Genomic DNA, 17,900 nt, shown 5'->3' with positions numbered 1-17,900 from the left:
ACATTTCATTTTTGGAAGGTTTAACATTTATGCACAAAATAAGAGTGAGAGACTTAAATAAAAAAGTTGACAGAACTCAGGGACCCCCTCCAATAAATGTAAAAATTGGAAGACTTCAGAATTTATTTCAAGATCCTCATTTAATCATTGGAATAGTAATATTCTAATATTTATCTCATTGTGACCATCACAATTGTTCTATATTTTCACTACCTAAACTTTGTCTTATGTCTACTGTGGCAATGAGATGGCAACACAAGTTAACATTTCCCAGATGGAATGTCTCTGTCTTTGAACTAGAAGATGGGTATTCAGAGCTTAAGATAGCCTCCGAAGTGTCTTATTGCCATACCACTAATTTTTAAAAATTAAATGTATTTTTTTTTTTTGGAGAGGGAGGCTGGATTTTCTTTTCCCTTAACTGCAGGTTTTATCCCTGCTCGGCACCACTTTTAAGTGCACACTGGAGAGAAGAGACCTGAATAAAGGATGCCAACTGTGATTCCAGACCTTTACAAACTGCTGGTAAGATTTTTTTTTCTTTTTTTTTTTTTAATTTGCAAATCTGTTGTTAAAGAAAACTGAACAATGGCATAGGCACCTGGTCAACTAAATGGTTTTCATGAACACCAAAAAGTAGTTAAACTTTTGTATACATAACCCCCCCAAAAAAAAACTGCACGTTTACAGTATTTGCTGCTGTTCATTCCCCAAAATACAATTAGGACATAATTGGCTATTAAAAATTTATAAAAATTAAAAACTTTGCTATGAATTTAGTGTTACCCACTTTTGCATTAAATTCGCCTTCATAAATCAAAACATCATGACTCTCATTCTTAAATTAAATGACCCAAAATTAGAAGTTCCAAAAAAGTTCTGAGAACAATTATGGTTTAAAACAACAAACCTAAATTTTTTAAATGGACTACAATTTTTCCTCCTATTGTTTCCTCCTTTGGCATTCTTGTATTGGGACAAGCAAATACGCCAATGCTGAATTATCTGTTAAACATAAGGGCCACAATTACTACAAAATTATTTCTTCTAAATTTCAAATATACCCATTATGAACAGTCACCTAATTAGAGAAAACTCTGAGCACTAATTTTAATTCTTCACAATATGCTCAGTCTAATAATTGACATTTGCTCCCTTAAAGATGAAGTGTAAAATTTTAAACAAAATTCCAATTTCCTATGAGTTTCAGAACAGGCATTTGACTATACTCAGCAAAACTCTAAATGTTTTCAATTGCTTTCCTTCCATTCGGCAGGCAGTTCACAAAGCCTCTTGCGATGGGGACAGATCCCATGAAATGCTCTTGAAAGCACTCCACTGTAACATAACACTGTATGTCTTTCTGTACTCCATTTCCTACTATCTTCAAAAACCATACTCTAAAAATATTACTTAACATCAAACAAGATATAAAATAATTTGCAAGAAAATTTGAAACGTGCACCACAATGAATAAAAACCCAAGTTGAGCCATTCTTTCCCCAAGGGGGATAATTTTCTCTTTTAAGTTGTTCACGTCCTCAAGTCCTAAAATTTCCACTACTCTGGATATTCAGTTGCCAGCAACTAGTTAAGTTGCTACTTTGGATAGACTGAAAGGAACATGGTAAATGTTGCCTTCTGATGATTTAAAAAATGTTTATTTTTAAAATATATAAATATATATGTACATATATTTGGCAAGTTTACTGCTCGTATTAAGAGTGCAACAATTTTGCTTCTGTTTTTCAGGTCTTATGTTGTGGTTTTTCTCTTACCCCTAGGTGACTGATTCAAACCTGAGGCTACAAATCCCTAATCATGAGACCTTAAAATACCAAAATACTTCTATGCTACAGATTAAGAGATCAGTTACATAACTATATCAGAGCAGAAGATTTCTGTGGTGTTTTTAATAAATTCAGATATGGCATAATAAATATTAGGTATATAAATATTAAGTGTGTTAGTAAACACACAGTATGTTTAGTAAACACACTTAATATTTTTGTTTTGCTATTTTGACTCTGCAATCATAATGACCTACCTATCTCCATAAATTTTTTTAAACAATTGAAGCAACAATTAATATAAGCTTCACTTTTCAAAACAAGCTCTCCAGCCATATTAAAAAAACAAAACAAAACAAAAAAACAACTCCTTATCATTGAACAACAACTAAAATAGCAGTCTCCTGTTTAAAGAAAACCAACATTTGAAAGTTGAAAATATTTAATACCATTTTTAGGTCACCATTAAAATCCAGTTATTATACTGAGCAATGTTTGAACAATTTGATACTATTAAATACTTAACTTCTCACCTACATCTGCCCTTTCCCAATGTTGCATTGACCAGCTCACTCTTTTCATCAAAAGAAACCAAGAGTGCTATTTCTAGTTTTAATTGCATTTTTTAAAAACAAAAGATAACAGCATTTTTCAGTGCATGAATATCTGAAGATCCTTCCTTGTGCAAGTACATTTTTTAAGAGAGGAAAAAAGAGAAAAAAGCAACAAGAACCCCGCCCTCACCCTTCCCAACTGTATTTCTCCTGGTGGGTACAAATCAAATTCACTTTTAAAAGTTGATAATGGGCTCTTCATGAATGCAAGTTTCTCCACAAAACAGCATGCTGTTAGAGTGTGCAACATGAAGGGAATGCCATCATGCTAACTAATGTGATTGGCAAAATATAGTTGTTTCTGTAAGGTAAGGCAGAGATTTTAATATTTATGTAATCAAAGTCCAAATAAACCTTTCTCCAGCACAAACTTTACAACTTTCTGCCCAAGCACTCCAAAATTTGGGTTCTAAATATTGTCCATGATATTCAAACTTATGCCATATATATGAAAGTGTTGATATCAGATTCATCTCTTCTGATGTATTTGTGCTCTATTAGCCACTCTATTTGCTCTTTTATCATTTTCTTTTGTGGCAAGAACATGTTTTTCAAAATTTCTACTAATTCAGTCTGCAGCTGAGCATTACTAATTTTCTTTCTCATTTTCATTATTTGTATGATAGCTTCCTAAAAGAAAAAATAAAAATAAAAGTGCATTAATATATGAAATTTATTTTAAGTACAACAAACTGAAAAATGACTTTTTATGCATATTAATCCTCTATCCAACATCTACCCAAATGGATAACAATCACTAGGGGATTAATCTTGAGACCAGTATCTTTTACTTCACAAATAAAAACATCTTTTGTTTTTTCATTCCCCATAAAAGAGAATCTGCTTACTGGGGTGGGGGGCTAGGGGAGGGACAGCATTGGGAGAAATACCTCATGTAGATGACAGGTTGATAGGTGCAGCAAACCACTATGACACGTGTATACCCATGTAACAAAGCTGCACATTCTGCACGTGTATCCCAGAACGTAAAGTATGTATTTTTTAAAAATCTGATTATAGACATTTTGAAAAATAAGGAAAAGCAAAATTACTTCTGCTGCAAGAAAACTGCACCTAATGTTTTAATATTATTTCCTTCAATTTCTTTTTTCCCCATACCATTCACATTCTTTTTTTTTTTTTTTTTTTTTTGAGACGGAGTCTCGCTCTGCCGCCCAGGCTGGAGTGCAGTGGCCGGATCTCAGCCCACTGCAGGCTCCGCCTCCCGGGTTCACGCAATTCTCCTGCCTCAGCCTCCCCAGTAGCTGGGACTACAGGCGCCCGCCACCTCGCCCGGCTAGTTTTTTGTATTTTTTAGTAGAGACGGGGTTTCACCGTGTCAGCCAGGATGGTCTCGATCTCCTGACCTCGTGATCCGCCCGTCTCGGCCTCCCAAAGTGCTGGGATTACAGGCGTGAGCCACCGCGCCCGGCCTTACCATTCACATTCTTAAAAGTCATCTTACCTGTGAAAACAATACGTATATAACCTGGTATCATGTTAAACGTTAATTAAAATATAACAAACTCCTTACACCAAATTTTTCCCTTGTATTCAGTTATTTCTTTGTGTAGTAGTACAGGTCAGTTGGGGTCTGTTTTCAAAGTCATTAAGTAGCATTCTTTATATATATTTACCAGATTAATTAATTATATTTGCTACAAATATTATCTTCAGTTTATATTGACTCAATTAAATGTTTTTAAGGTTTTTTTTCTTTTTTCCCCCTTCTCTTTAAATACAGAGACAAAGTTTTGCTATGTTGGCCAGGTTAGTCTTGAACCCCCAGCCTCAAATAATCCCCTGCCCTGGTCTCCCAAAGTGCTAGGATTACAGGTGTTAGCCACAATGCCCAGTAGTTTTTAAGTTTCTAAAGAAATAATCTTTTTCATCTAGGTCATTTTATCAAAATTTTTCTTGATGATTTCCTTAATTACTGTTAAGTTTATAATAAGAGTTATTAGAAAATCATTAAATATTCTTTTCTCTTTTAATTTTCCAGCACAAGCTCTCTCTTTACCCAACAAAAGGCATCTGTATGCTGGGTGTGGTGGCTTATGTGTGTAATCCTAGCACTTTGGGAGGTTGCTGTGGGTGGATTGCTTGAGTCCAGGAGTTTGAGACCAGCCTGGGCAACATGGCAAAACCCCATCTCTATAAAAAATGCAAAAGTTAGCCGGGCCTGGTGGCATGTGTCTGTGGTCCCAGCTATTCAGGAGGCTGAAGAAAGAGGATTGCTTGAGCCTGGGAGGTGGAGGTTGCAGTAAGCTGAGATCGCACCACTGCACTCCAGCCTGAGACCCTGTCTCCAAAACAAAAGGCATCTATCTCTTAGCACAGATTAGAGTTTGCTGTAAAAGAAATGTCAAAATAGAAAAAGAAGTAACATTTGCTTTTAACATTTAAAAACATAATTTTGCTGCAAATCAACAGACTTGGGAGTCAGGCACTATTCAGTAAGAGAAAAAATTCCTTCAACTTCCCCTGTACAGATACGATAACCAGCCGGGGAGGGTGGCTCATGCCTGTAATCCCAGCAATTTGGGAAGTTGAGGGGGGCGGATTGTTTGAGTTGTGGAGTTTGAGACCAGCCTGGGCAACATGGTGAAACCCCATCTCTACAAAATATACAAAAAACATTAGCCGGGCATGGTGGCATGTACCTGTGGGCCCAGCTACTCAGGGGGCTGAGGCAGGATCGTTTGAGCCTGGAAGGCAGAGATTGCAGTGAGCTGAGATTGCACCACTGCACTCCAGCCTGGGTGACAGAGTGAGACCCTGTCTCAAAAAAAACAGAAAAACAGGCCAGGCGCGGTGGCTCATTCCTGTAATCCCAGCACTTTAGGAGGCCAAGGCGAGTGGATCACAAAGTCAGGAGTTCGAGACCAGCCTGGCCAACATGGTGAAACCCGTCTCTACTAAAAATACAAAAAATAGCTTGGCGTGGTGTCGAGCACCTCTAATCCCAGCTACTTGGGAGTCTGAGGCAGGAGAATTGTTTGAACCTGGGAGGCGGAGGTTGTAGTGAGCCAAGATCGTGCCATTCCACTCCAGCCTGGGCAACAGGGCGAGACCCCATCTCAAAAAATAAAACAAAAATAAATAAAAGATATGATGACCCCCTTCACTGACACCAGAAGGTCAAGTGAATTCCTCTCACCCTGGATGGTATTCAGATACCAGGCTCCTGATCATCATAAATTGGGGTTTATGTCAGGGGTTCAGAGAAGAAGAAGGAAGAAGGAAAGTCTGTTCCTTCAGGCACTTGAAGATTACAGGAACCCGGAGGAAAAGCAGAGGCATTTGTAAACATCCCAATTTCTCCTTAGGTAGAGGTGAAGGTGGTAGTTAGATAACCTAAGGGGAAAACAGAGCAGAGGGACACTGGCCCTGGTCCCCATTTGATATGCTGGAGGTCACTTAAAGAGTAGCATAGTATGATGGAAATAATCTGCACTTCTGACTCTCCCTCAGTTCCCACATGTGACAGCAAGAGTTTCGAGCTAATGGACCTGCCACAAGGCCTTTAATGACAGGGCAAGGTGATCCTGCCATTATTCTGCAGAGAATAATGACACTGTGCCATGTAGGCCAAGGAGCCACACAGAAGATGTAGTGGAGTCTCAGAGCCTTCAAGAGCTCAGTAAGAGCAGGGGAAAGACAGCAAGGAAGAGGCCATAGGGTCCTTAATAACTAGAAAAAGAATGAACCAGGCCGGGCGCGGTGGCTCAAGCCTGTAATCCCAGCACTTTGGGAGGCCGAGACGGGTGGATCACGAGGTCAGGAGATCGAGACCATCCTGGCTAACACGGTGAAACTCCGTCTCTACTAAAAAATACAGAAAACTAGCCGGGCGCGGTGGCGGGCGCCTGTAGTCCCAACTACTCGGGAGGCTGAGGCAGGAGAATGGCGTGAACCCGGGAGGCGGAGCTTGCAGTGAGCTGAGATCTGGCCACTGCACTCCAGCCTGGGCGACAGAGCAAGACTCCGTCTCAAAAAAAAAAAAAAAAAAAAAAAAGAATGAACCATAAATTCATCTGCTATAGACAACAGCAGCAGTTACCAACAGAAAGCCAAATTCCCAAAGATGATAAACTACTTCACAGCTGCCAAAACCAACAATCCAGGACACTGTCCTAACTGCAAAGATATGACGCTCCCTTCACTGTCATTACCAGTCAAGCAAATCCCTCTCAACCTCAATATATCCAGATGCCACCTATGCAAATAACAATCAATGGGGATGAGTGGAGTAGGATCAGGAGGAAATAAAGTCTGAGCATTACCTAAAGACAGCTTAGATTATTGGATTGTACATAATTATGGGTCACATTAAGACAAAAGGACCTCAATTTCTCTGTACATCTTATAGTATCATTACATCTGCTTATACATTTCAACTCTTTTTTATTTTATTTTTTTAGATGGAGTCTTGCTCTGTCGCCTGGTTGGAGTGCAGCGGTGCGATCTCGGCTCACTGCAACCTCCGCCTCCCGGGTTCAGGAGATTCCACTCCCTCAGCCTCCTGGGCAGCTGGGACTACAGGCATACACCACCATGCCCGGCTAATTTTTTGTATTTTAGTAGAGACGGGGTTTCATCATGTTGGTCAGGATGGTCTCGATCTCCTGGCCTGGTGATCCGCCCGCCTCAGCCTCCCAAAGCATTGGGATTACAGGCGTGAGCCACTGCGCCTGGCCTATTTTTCTATTTTTTTGAGACAAGGTCTCACTCTGTCACCCAGGCTGGAGTGCAGTGGTGCAATCTCAGCTCACTGCAACCTCTGCCTTCCAGGCTCAAGCGATCCTCCTGCCTCAGCTCCCTGAGTAGCTGGGACCACAGGCACGTGCCACCATGCCTGGCTATGTTCACACCATGCCTGGTTATGTTCACACAGGTATAATTTATCACAACTCACTGAAAATTATACTTTGAAAGATACATTTCATTGTGTCTAAATTACAACTAAAAATTGTAGCAACAAAAAAGAGCTCAACCTTTCTATTTATTCAACTCTCCTAAATTTCCCAGTAAAGGGCCACTCTCTTCATACAGCTCCTACACAGTAGTTTTTAAAAAATGTGTATGAATTTTTCTTATTTTCCTTTTATTTACTGCTACATAGAAATGCAAGTGGTTTTTATTCATCTTTTCTCTGCTACATCATCGTATTACATGATCTATAGGTAATAAGCATTTTTAATCTTTTCGTCTTGTTACATATTTTAAAAAGTACAGTGGGCTGGGCACAGTGGCTCACACCTGTAATCCTAGCACTTTGGGAGGCCAAGGCAGGCATATCGCTTGAGCCTAGGAGTTCAAGACCAGCCTGGGCAACATAGCGAAACCCTGTCTCCACTAAAAATACAAACTAGCTGAGTGTGGTGGCGTATGCCTGTGGTCCCAGCTAATCAGGAGGCAGAGGTGGGAAACTCCTTCGAGCCCAGGGAGTTGAGGCTGCAGTGGGTTGAGATGGTGCCACTGCACTCTAGCCTGGGCAACAGACTGAGACCCTGTCTCAAAAAACAAACAAACAAACAAACAAACAAACAAAAAAACAGAAAAAAAAAAAGGACACTGGCCAAAAGTTTCAAACAGTATTAAATGAAAATAGTAAACGTTGAAAGATTTGGTTTTAAAAGGACTATTTCTAAAGTTAAAACAATCTTACATAGGTGTTACTTATTACATTCAGATCTTAATCCTAGTTTTAAACTATTTTTAAAAGAATAAATGAATATTAGAGAACGTTTTTGGTTCTAAGTTTCCCAATTTCACATTATAATGCAATATGAAACTGGAATTCATATTCCAACTGGAATGGAAATTTTTAATATATTTTAAAAAAACTGATTGAGAAAAGATCTCACTGTGTTGCCCAAGAGATCCTCCTGTCTCAGCCTCCCAAAGTGTTGGGATTACATGCGTGAGCCACCGCACTTGGCCCCTACATGCTTTTAAATTCAAAATTTAAAAAACAAAAAAAAACTAAGTTTTTTTTTAAACTTCAGACATTCTGTCAATATTACAAACCTGGGTTCTTAGTATTCGTAGTTGAACTATTCCTTCATTCTCTTCTTCTCTCATCCTTTCTGTAGTGAGCTGCAAACGTCCAATCAAGTTGATTTTGCCCCTTTTCTGAACCTTTGCATTTTTTCTACAAAAAGAATTGAATCAAATATTTTATGGAAAAAACACTTTAAAAATCCTATTATAGCAACAATGTCTGAGAGAAAAGATTTTAAAATATTCAAAAATATCAGAACTGTTTAAAGGAAATATGACAAGCTACATATTGCTTTAAAACAAACTATTTTCCTTAAACATGATAACCTGTTAATAAAATGAGTGATTATGTTCTCTGTAAAAACAAGGTTAATATTTCATATTGCCATGAAAGTGACTAGCTATTGAAGACATATGGGTTATGATTCAGTGTTATTGCTTAACCGGGTCTTTTTTTTTTTTTTTTTGAGACGGAGTCTTGCTCTGTCGCCCAGGCTGGAGTGCAGTGGCCGGATCTCAGCTCACTGCAAGCTCCGCCTCCCGGGTTCACGCCATTCTCCTGCCTCAGCCTCCCGAGTAGCTGGTACTACAGGCGCCCACCACCTTGCCCGGCTAGATTTTTGTATTTTTTAGTAGAGACGGGGTTTCACCGTGTTAGCCAGGATGGTCTCGATCTCCTGACCTTGTGATCCACCCATCTCGGCCTCCCAAAGTGCTGGGATTACAGGCTTGAGCCACCGCGCCTGGCCCTAACCGGGTCTTAACAAAAACAAACAAATAAACAAAAAGCTTTGTCTGAATAAAGTTGCTTTATAGCACAAAAGGATATCAACCTGAAAGACGAAATGCAACACAGTATAATGTCAGAGACCAAAAATGTATCAATGAAAAATATAGTAAAGTAGTAAACATCTGATTAATATTTTCCATAAACAACTAAATGACGTAAGTTTAAAGTGATGACAGTATATAGTTATGTTTTAAATATAATGTAAGGAAAGTAATTATTTTGCAAAAAACAAAGTGCTAAAATTCAAACAAGGTGTTATTTTAGATCAACTAACAAGCTTACATTAAACTGAACTCCTGGTTCACTGAGAAGAGGGTACCTTCTGTAAAGTCTTTGGGTGAGTTGACTTGAGGTTCATACAATAAAACTTGCCGTTTGAGTTTTGGGAAAGCTACTAAAGACTAGGAAGAATAAGGAGAAAACAATTAGCATCTATAAACAGTATGGAATACTAAGATCAATTCTCCCACATAATCAATATAGGCAAGAAAAAGATTACAAACACAAACTTAAAATGTTTGGTACTTCCATGAGTATAACATTTGAATGCATAATGAGGAAAGAGAGGAGGTGAAAAGAGTTGGTTATGAGAAAGCAATAAATGCTCTCTTTACAATAAGACAAGAAACTGGGATTGGTCACGCAGGACCATAGTAGACACCATCTGCCAGTTATATACCAGCTATTTCCTCCATAGGTAATAATTAATTTTGGAACTTCAGGCCAAGTGCAGTGGCTCACGCCTGTAATTCCAGCACTTTGGGAAGCTGAGGCAGGCAGATTACTTGAGCTCAGGAGTTTGAAACCAGCCTGGGCAACCTGTCTCTACTGAAAATACAAAAATTAGCCAGGCATGGGCCATGCCCCTGTAGTCCCAGCTACTAGGGGGACTGAGGTGGGAGGATCGCTTGAACCTGGGAGGTGAAGGTTGTAGTGAGCTGAGATTGCGCCACTGAACTCCAACCTGGATGACAAAGCAAGCCTGTCTCAAAAAAAAAAATTGGAACTTTAAGAAGTTTATGGAGTAGGAATAAAATGTAGTTGTGAGCAGGGGGATAATGAGTACAATCTACAAGTCCTCAAACAGACCAAAGTTTGCTTTTAGATTTTTGGTCATCATAAAACCTCTGAACACATTCTCAGTATAAAAATTAAGTATATATCTGAGGTACGGTGGCTCAGGCCTTTAATCCCAGCACTTTGGGAGGCTGAGGCGGGCAAATTACCTGAGGTCAGGAGTTTGAGACTAGCCTGACCAACATGGTGAAACCCCATCTCTACTAAAAATATATAATTAGCTGGATGTAGGGGCACATCCCTGTAATTCCAGCTACTTGGGAGGCTGATACAGGAGAGTTGCTTAAACCTGGGAGGCGGAGGTTGCAGTGAGCTGACATTGTGCCATTGCACTCCAGCCTGAGTGACAAGAGCGAAACTGTCTCAAAAAGAAAAAAAAAACAAACCAAAAGTACATAGCTGGTCACAGTCCTCACAGGTAAAACTTAAATACCAACTCAATCTTTCTCTTTTTAAAAAAAAATTTTTTTGAGATGGGTCTCACCATGTTGCCCAGGCTGGAGTGCAGTGGCATGATTGCGGCTCACTGCATCCTCCTGGGCTCAAGCAATCCTCCCACTTCAGCCTTCCAAGTGGCTGGGGATACAGCCACCAAGCTGGCTAATTTTTGTTTGTTTGTTTTTAGAGATGGGATTGCACTATGTTGCCTAGCTAGTTGCAAACTCCTCAGTTCAAGCAATCCTCTCCTCCTACCTTGGCCTCCCAAAGTGCTGGGATCACAGCCATGAGCCACTGCTCCTGGCCTCTCCTTTTTTTTGAAGCACTTTTTTCTGCCTTGTTAACCCGCCTATTGGCAATTTATTTTTTTCATAAATATCTCACTAGTATGTGGGGATGTATATATATAATAATATACATAATTATATATATACATATTTTTATATATATATATATATATATTTTTTTTTTTTTTTCCAGACGGAGTCTGACTCTGTCGCCTGGGCTAGAGTGTAGTGGCGCAATCTCGGCTCACTGCAACTTCCGCCTCCTGAATTCAAGCGATTCTCCTGCCTCAGCCTCCCAAGTAGCTGGGATTATAGGCGCGTGCCACCACACCCAGCTAATTTTTGTATTTTTAGTAGAGATGGGGTTTCACTAGTCTGGTCTTGAACTCCTGACCTCAAGTGATCTGCCCACCTCAGCCTCCCAAAGTGCTGGGATTACAGGCATGATCCACTGTGCCCGGCCTCTATTTTTCATGATAAGACCTTTTGAAACTGTTATGAATTTAATAATATATTACAAGCCAATCATATATTTCCTGCTACTTGAGAGGATACAATCTTAAAAACAAAAAAACATAAACCAACCCATAAAGTCCTTCTAAGTTCAGCATCAGGGAGTTCAGTTGCAAGTTTAAGATTTTCAAAGCTGATTTTCTCTCTGGGTCTTTGGTTCCATGCAAACAACACAGCGAGCTGAAACGTGGTTACCTCCAAATCATACTGACCAACTTCATTCTTAAATGTTATCTACAATAGATAAAATAGATTTTTAATAAATAAGAATCTATGACATGAATTTATATATGAAAAAGGCTGCTGTCTTCCAATATCCACTCTTGCTTTCACAGTAATAAACATTTTAGAAGACGTTAATGACTGCCCAGAATACATGCTTATCTCCCAGCTTTCCATGTAACAAAATGTGGCCATGAGACTGAGTACTGGCCAATGTGATGCAAATGGAAATAACAGAGGAAACTTCTAGAAGTTGTCCCTAATGAAAGGTATAAGCTACCCTCACCTTTTGCTTTTTGTTGCCAGGAAGACTGAGATAGCTGGGATCATGTTGAATCCTGAGGACAAGGGCAGAAGCCTATGTCCCTAACAACTTCATGAAAAAATTTCACTATTTCTGCTCAAACTTTTACACATGAGAGAGGCGAAATCTATTTTGTTTAAGCAATTCTTCTGTGGAGTCCTGCTAATTTCATCCAAACTGAAAGCTGAAGTAACACACACACTATCTACTTACAATTCCATTTGACATGAGATGATGCCAATGTAATTTTCTACCACTATGATTTTTTTTGTAGAATTCTTCTACTTCTGGTATCAGGTCCTCCAGTTCAGTAGGAAGTGAGACAAAGACTTTCTCAGAACTTCTTGACCAGGCACCAGCATTCAGAATTTTTATATTAACTGAATCAGCTATAGAGAACAATATCAGGAATATAAAGTAAATTATCTTAACAATGGATAAAATTCAAAATAAATACAGGGTAACTTAGGGTGAAAAATCAGTAAGACTATAAAGATTTTGTTAAAAGTGTCCTTTTGTTTTGAAATAAAGATCTGTAAATCTAACACACTGCTTTGATAGCTGTCTCCAAGGAAATGGACTTCATAACATCTTTCGATCTATTACTGCTGAGGTTTATTTTTAATGTACTGGAAAACAAAGATATTCTTTTTTCTAAGTTTAAAAAATATATATGTAATTATAAAATAATACCTGGTAATGCCAATTTATTATTTTTGTGCATTTCCTTAAAAGCTTGGTTCAAATCTTCAGATACTTTTATGTCCTGAAACATTCTAGCAAGCTTGTTTACATAATCCGCTGGCATACCAACTTCCTATAAAAATCAAAGACGGAAGAGGTAATAAATACATAATCTGATATACCACTGGGAAAAATTTTAATGAAAAAACCAAGTCTTAGATGTTTGAATACAAAATTTTTCTTATTTATTAGAATTTTATTGTCTAATACCTATGAAATTTGCTCTTAGAAACAAAATACGGTATTACAAGGGGTCCCTGCTTTGTGCAATTTTAGTATGTATGAATTTCAGTTACCACAGTGCAGTTACATAATACCAATTCTCCAAGAACAAAGCTCAACTTTCAGTTGACACCATATAATAAATGTGTAACTGCATAAAGTAAAAACTTTATTTCTAGTTCTTCGATCCACAAATCATGACAAAAATAACAGTGACTAATCATAATACGTCTTTCAAAATCAATTAGTTGGCATGGTGTGTAATCCTAGCACTTTGGGAGGCTGAGGCAGGAGGATCACTTGAAGCCAGGATTTTAAGACCAGCCTGGGCAACACAGTGAGACCCCATCACTACAAAAAATTTTTAAAAGTTAGCGGGATATGGTAGCATACTGCCAATAGTCCCAGCTACTCAGAAAGCTGAGGTGGGTGGACTGCTTGAGCCCAGGAGTTTGAGCTCTGATTGTGTTACTGCACTCCAGCCTGGCCAACAGAAGAAGATCCTGTTTGTTAAAAAAAATAAAATAAATACATTAAAAAAAATGTAAATACAATTTATCAGTCATTTGTTTATTCAGTTAAACCACATTCAGTTAAACCACAGAGAGCAAAGTGTGCAGTTTTATTGTATCCTTGGCTTCCAGTAATAAACCTACATGACAACTTACAAAAAAGAATAATCAAACAAGAAAATTGGCACACAAAGATGACAAAAGTAAACTGAGGAAATGAAAAGTGATAATGCTGGAAATGGAAGTAAAATAGAACAAAAATGGAGTTACAGAAGAAAGCTGACTGTGGTTGTCAGGCTGATAATGCCAGTGTTGAGGAACTTAGTGAAGGCAAATTATCAACATAAAAGATAAAAGTGGTGAGTGACAAAAAAGATAAGATACCCTAGAGGAAGTGATCCTGGCAAAAAAGCTATAAAGGAATTTGCAGTATTTCATGCCACTGAAAGCCCAAAAGATAAAATGCTAGATGATCTAAATTACAGGGGGTATGACAACTCCCCAAGGCAAAGAAAAGATGCTTACTCTGTCAAGTTACACAAGAAGGCAAGAGCTATTCAAACTATTCTTTTTTTCTTTTTTTTTGAGGCAGAGTCTTGCTCTGTCGCCCAGGCTGGAGTGCAGTGGCGCGATCTTGGCTCACTGTTTAAGTTCCGCCTCCTGGGTTCACGCCATTCTCCTGCCTCAGTCTCCTGAGTAGCTGGGACTACAGGCGCCCGCCACTACGCTGGGCTAATTTTTTAATATTTTTAGTAGAGACGGGGTTTCACTGGGTTAGCCAGGATGGTCTCGATCTCCTGATCTCGTGATCCACCCGCCTTGGCCTCCCAAAGTGCTGGGATTACAGGCATGAGCCACCACGCCCGGTCTCAGACTACTCTTTATTTAACAGCTTTACTGAGTCAGATAATTTACCATAAAATTTACCCTTTTAAAGTATACAATTTGGTCGGGTTCACACCTGTAATCCCAGCACTCTGGGAGGCCGAGGTGGGTGGATCACCTGAGGTCAGGAGGTTGAGACCAGTCTGGCCAACACGCTGAAACCCATCTTTACTAAAAATAGAAAAATTAGCCGGGCTTGGTGGCACACGCCTGTAATCCCAGCTACTCAGGAAGCTGAGGTAGGAAAATTGCTTGAACCCAGATGGCCAAAGTTGCAGTGGGCCGATATCGCACCATTGCACTCCAGCCTGGGCAACAAAGTGAGACTCTGTCTCAAAAAAAATAAAAATAAAAATAAGATAAAGTACACGATTTAATAAAGTTTAGCATATTCCCAGAGGTGTGCAACTATCACCACTATCTAATTTTAGAACATTTCCATCACCCGAAAAAGAAACCCCATACTATTTACAGTCACTCCTCATTTCCCCTCCTGGCCCCAACTCCTGCAAGTCACTAATTTACTGTATGTGTCTGTGGATTTGCCTATTCTGGACACTTCATATTACTGGAATCATATGATATGGTCTTTGGGATTGGCTTCTTTCGCTTAGCATTATGTTTTCAAAGTTCATCTAATATTGTAGCATGTATTGGTACTTCATTCCTTTTTATCACAAAAAATACTCTATTCTATGGACAAATCACATTTTATTCATTAGCTCACTGACATTTTGGGATGTTTCCACTTTCTGACTATTATTAGTAATCTTGCCATGAACATTTGTTTACAAGTTTTCACATGAAACACATGTTTTCATTTCTCTTCAAATGAATTACCTAAGAGCGAAATTGCTGGGTCAACTCTGTTTAACATTTTAAGGAACTGCCCAACAGTTTTCCAAAGTGGCTGCACCATCTTATATCCCCACTAGCAACTTATGAAGGTTCCAATTTCTCCTCTTCCTTACTAACATTTGTTATTGTCTGTCTTTATTTTAGCTACCCCAGTGGGAATAAAGTAGTACCTCTTTGTGCTTTTTTGTTTGTTTGTTTTTGAGAAAGGGTTTCACTCTGTTGCCCAGGCTGCAGTGCAGTGGCACGATCTCAGCTCATTACAACTTTGAACTTCTGGGCTCAAGCGATCATCCCATCTCGGCCTCCCGAGTAGCTAGAACTACAGGCACACATCACCATGCCTAGCTAATTTCTGTAGAGATTCGGTATTGTTACGTTGCCCAGGGTGGTTTCTAACTCCTGGCTTCATGCGATCCTCCCACCCCAGCCTTCCAAAGTATTTGGGATAAGCGGGAGCCACCAAGTCCAGCCTCTCCTTGCATTTCACTAATGACTAATGATGTTGAGTATCTTTGCTTGCACTTATTGGCCATTTGTGTATCTTCTGTGAAGAGACGTCAATTCCAAACCTTTGCCTGCTTTTAATTATTTGTCTTGTGTGTGTGTGTGAGGGAGACAGGACCTGACCCTGTTGCTCAGGCAGGAGTACAGTGGTATGATCTCTGTTCACTGTAACCTCCACCTCACAGGCTCAGGCGATCCTCCCACCTCAGCCTCCCAAGCACCTGGGACTAAGGTGCATGTCACCATGCCCAGCTAATTTTTGTATTTTTTGTAGAGATGGGGTTTCACCACGTTGCTCAGGCTCGTCTCCAACTCCAAGCACAAGCCATCTGCCCCCCCACCCCAGCCTCCCAAAGTGCTGGGATTACAGGTGTGAGCCACCATGGCTGGCCTTATTTGTCATTTTACTGTTGGGTCTTCGTATTTTTTTTTTTTAACAAAGAAATAACGTAGGCCAGGTGTGGTGGCTCATGTCTATAATCTCAGTACTTTGGGAGGCTGAGGCAGGAGGATCACCTGAGCCCAGGAGTTCAAGACCAGCCTGGCCAAAACGCAAAACCCCGTCTCTACTAAAAATACAAAAATTAGCCAGGTGTCATGGTGCAAGCCTGTAGTCCCAGCTACTTAGGAGGCTGAGACAGGAGAATTGCTTGAATCTGGGAGATGGAGGTTTCAGTGAGTCAAGATCGCACCACTGCAATCCAGCCTGGGCAACACAGCAAGACTCTGTCTCCAAATAAAAAAAAAAAGAAAGAAAGAAAAAAGTAATTTAACTCTAAAGGTTTCTCGTAGTAAATACGTATTAGTTTTGCTATTTTTCCCTTTTTCCTATATATTTATAAGTGACAGTAAGAGTTTTGAGTCTTTTGACAGTAGTTTTTAAAAGTCACAGAATAATCATTCATTTTCCTACTAAGCAGTTTCAGTTAGCACAGTAATTTTTACTATCCTACAGTGCCATGCAAAGGGCTATCTATAAGTTAAAATATCTGTAGGTCTCTCTTGTGTGTGCTCGCTTGCACTCTCTCTCTCTCTCCATATATGTATATATGGAGAGAGATACATACACAGAAATGAAAGACATTTACTTTAATAATTAAAACAAAAAAAACTCAAAAATTTTTATATTGGAATTTAGTTATAATCAGCATTGATTCCCTAAATAGGCCATCATTTAAAAGTTCTTTTTGCTATACAGATTTGTTACTATTTATAAACATCTCTAAAGTTAAGCATTCATTCCTGAAAATACCTTAAAGATATAATAGTCTACTTATTTATTTATTTATTTATTTATTTATTGAGATGGAGTCTCACTCTGTCACCCAGGCTGGGGTGCAGTGGCACAATCTCGGCTCACTGAAAGCTCCGCCCCCTGGGTTCACACCATTGTCCTGCCTCAGCCTCCCAAGTAGCTGGGACTACAGGCACCCACCACCACGCCTGGTTAATTTTTTTGTATTTTTAGTAGAGATGGGGTTTCACCATGTTAGCCAGGATCGTCTCGATCTCCTGACCTCATGATCCGCCCGTCTCGGCCTCCCAAAGTGCTGGGATTACAGGCGTGAGCCACCACGCCTGGCCCCTGTAGTCTATTTATTAATAAGGTCAGTTTAAACAAGAGTTGAGGTACAAATGAGAGTGAAACAGTAGAAACAACTCAAGAACAAAGACACTTTTACTAAAAGTATTAAGAACATTTATTATATATCACTTTATTTTACATAATTGATGCTATATTCTTTTTTTTTTGAAATGCAGTCTTGCTCTGTCACCCAAGCTGGAGTGCAATGGCGTGATCTCAGCTCACTGCAACCTCCATCTCCTGGGTTCCAGCGATTCTCCTGCCTCAGTCTCCCAAGCAGCTGGAATTACAGGAGTGCACCAGCACATCCAGCTAATTTTTGCATTTTTAGTAGAGACAGGGTTTTGCCATGTTGGCCAGGCTGTTCTTGAACTCTTGACTTCAGGTGATCCACCTGCCTCGGCCTCCCAAAGTACTGGGATTACAGGTACGAGCCACTGTGTCTGGCCTAATTGATGCTATATTCTTATAAAATGTTTCCTACTTCTTTTACATTAACAATATCTCCGAAATGTATTACTTAAGCACATATATAAATGATGCAATATA

At 39.4% G+C, this 17,900-nt stretch overlaps 1 protein-coding gene across 1 annotated transcript in view; it reads right to left on the bottom strand.

Annotated features, from left to right (window-relative positions):
* Positions 1-531: 531 nt before the first annotated feature.
* The window catches only part of CUL5 (cullin 5), a 106,549-nt gene continuing 89,180 nt past the window's right edge, over positions 532-17,900 (bottom strand). The window contains 6 exon segments of the mRNA XM_005579530.5: positions 532-3,034; positions 8,438-8,561; positions 9,483-9,601; positions 11,588-11,749; positions 12,255-12,430; positions 12,735-12,858. Of these exon segments, the coding sequence (XP_005579587.1) occupies positions 2,840-3,034; positions 8,438-8,561; positions 9,483-9,601; positions 11,588-11,749; positions 12,255-12,430; positions 12,735-12,858 (900 nt within the window). The 3' untranslated portion in view covers positions 532-2,839.

This window comes from Macaca fascicularis, chromosome 14, assembly GCF_037993035.2.
Source record: "Macaca fascicularis isolate 582-1 chromosome 14, T2T-MFA8v1.1".
NCBI classification, from domain to species: Eukaryota; Metazoa; Chordata; class Mammalia; order Primates; family Cercopithecidae; genus Macaca; species Macaca fascicularis.
This window is presented reverse-complemented; position numbering and strand designations above follow the sequence as displayed.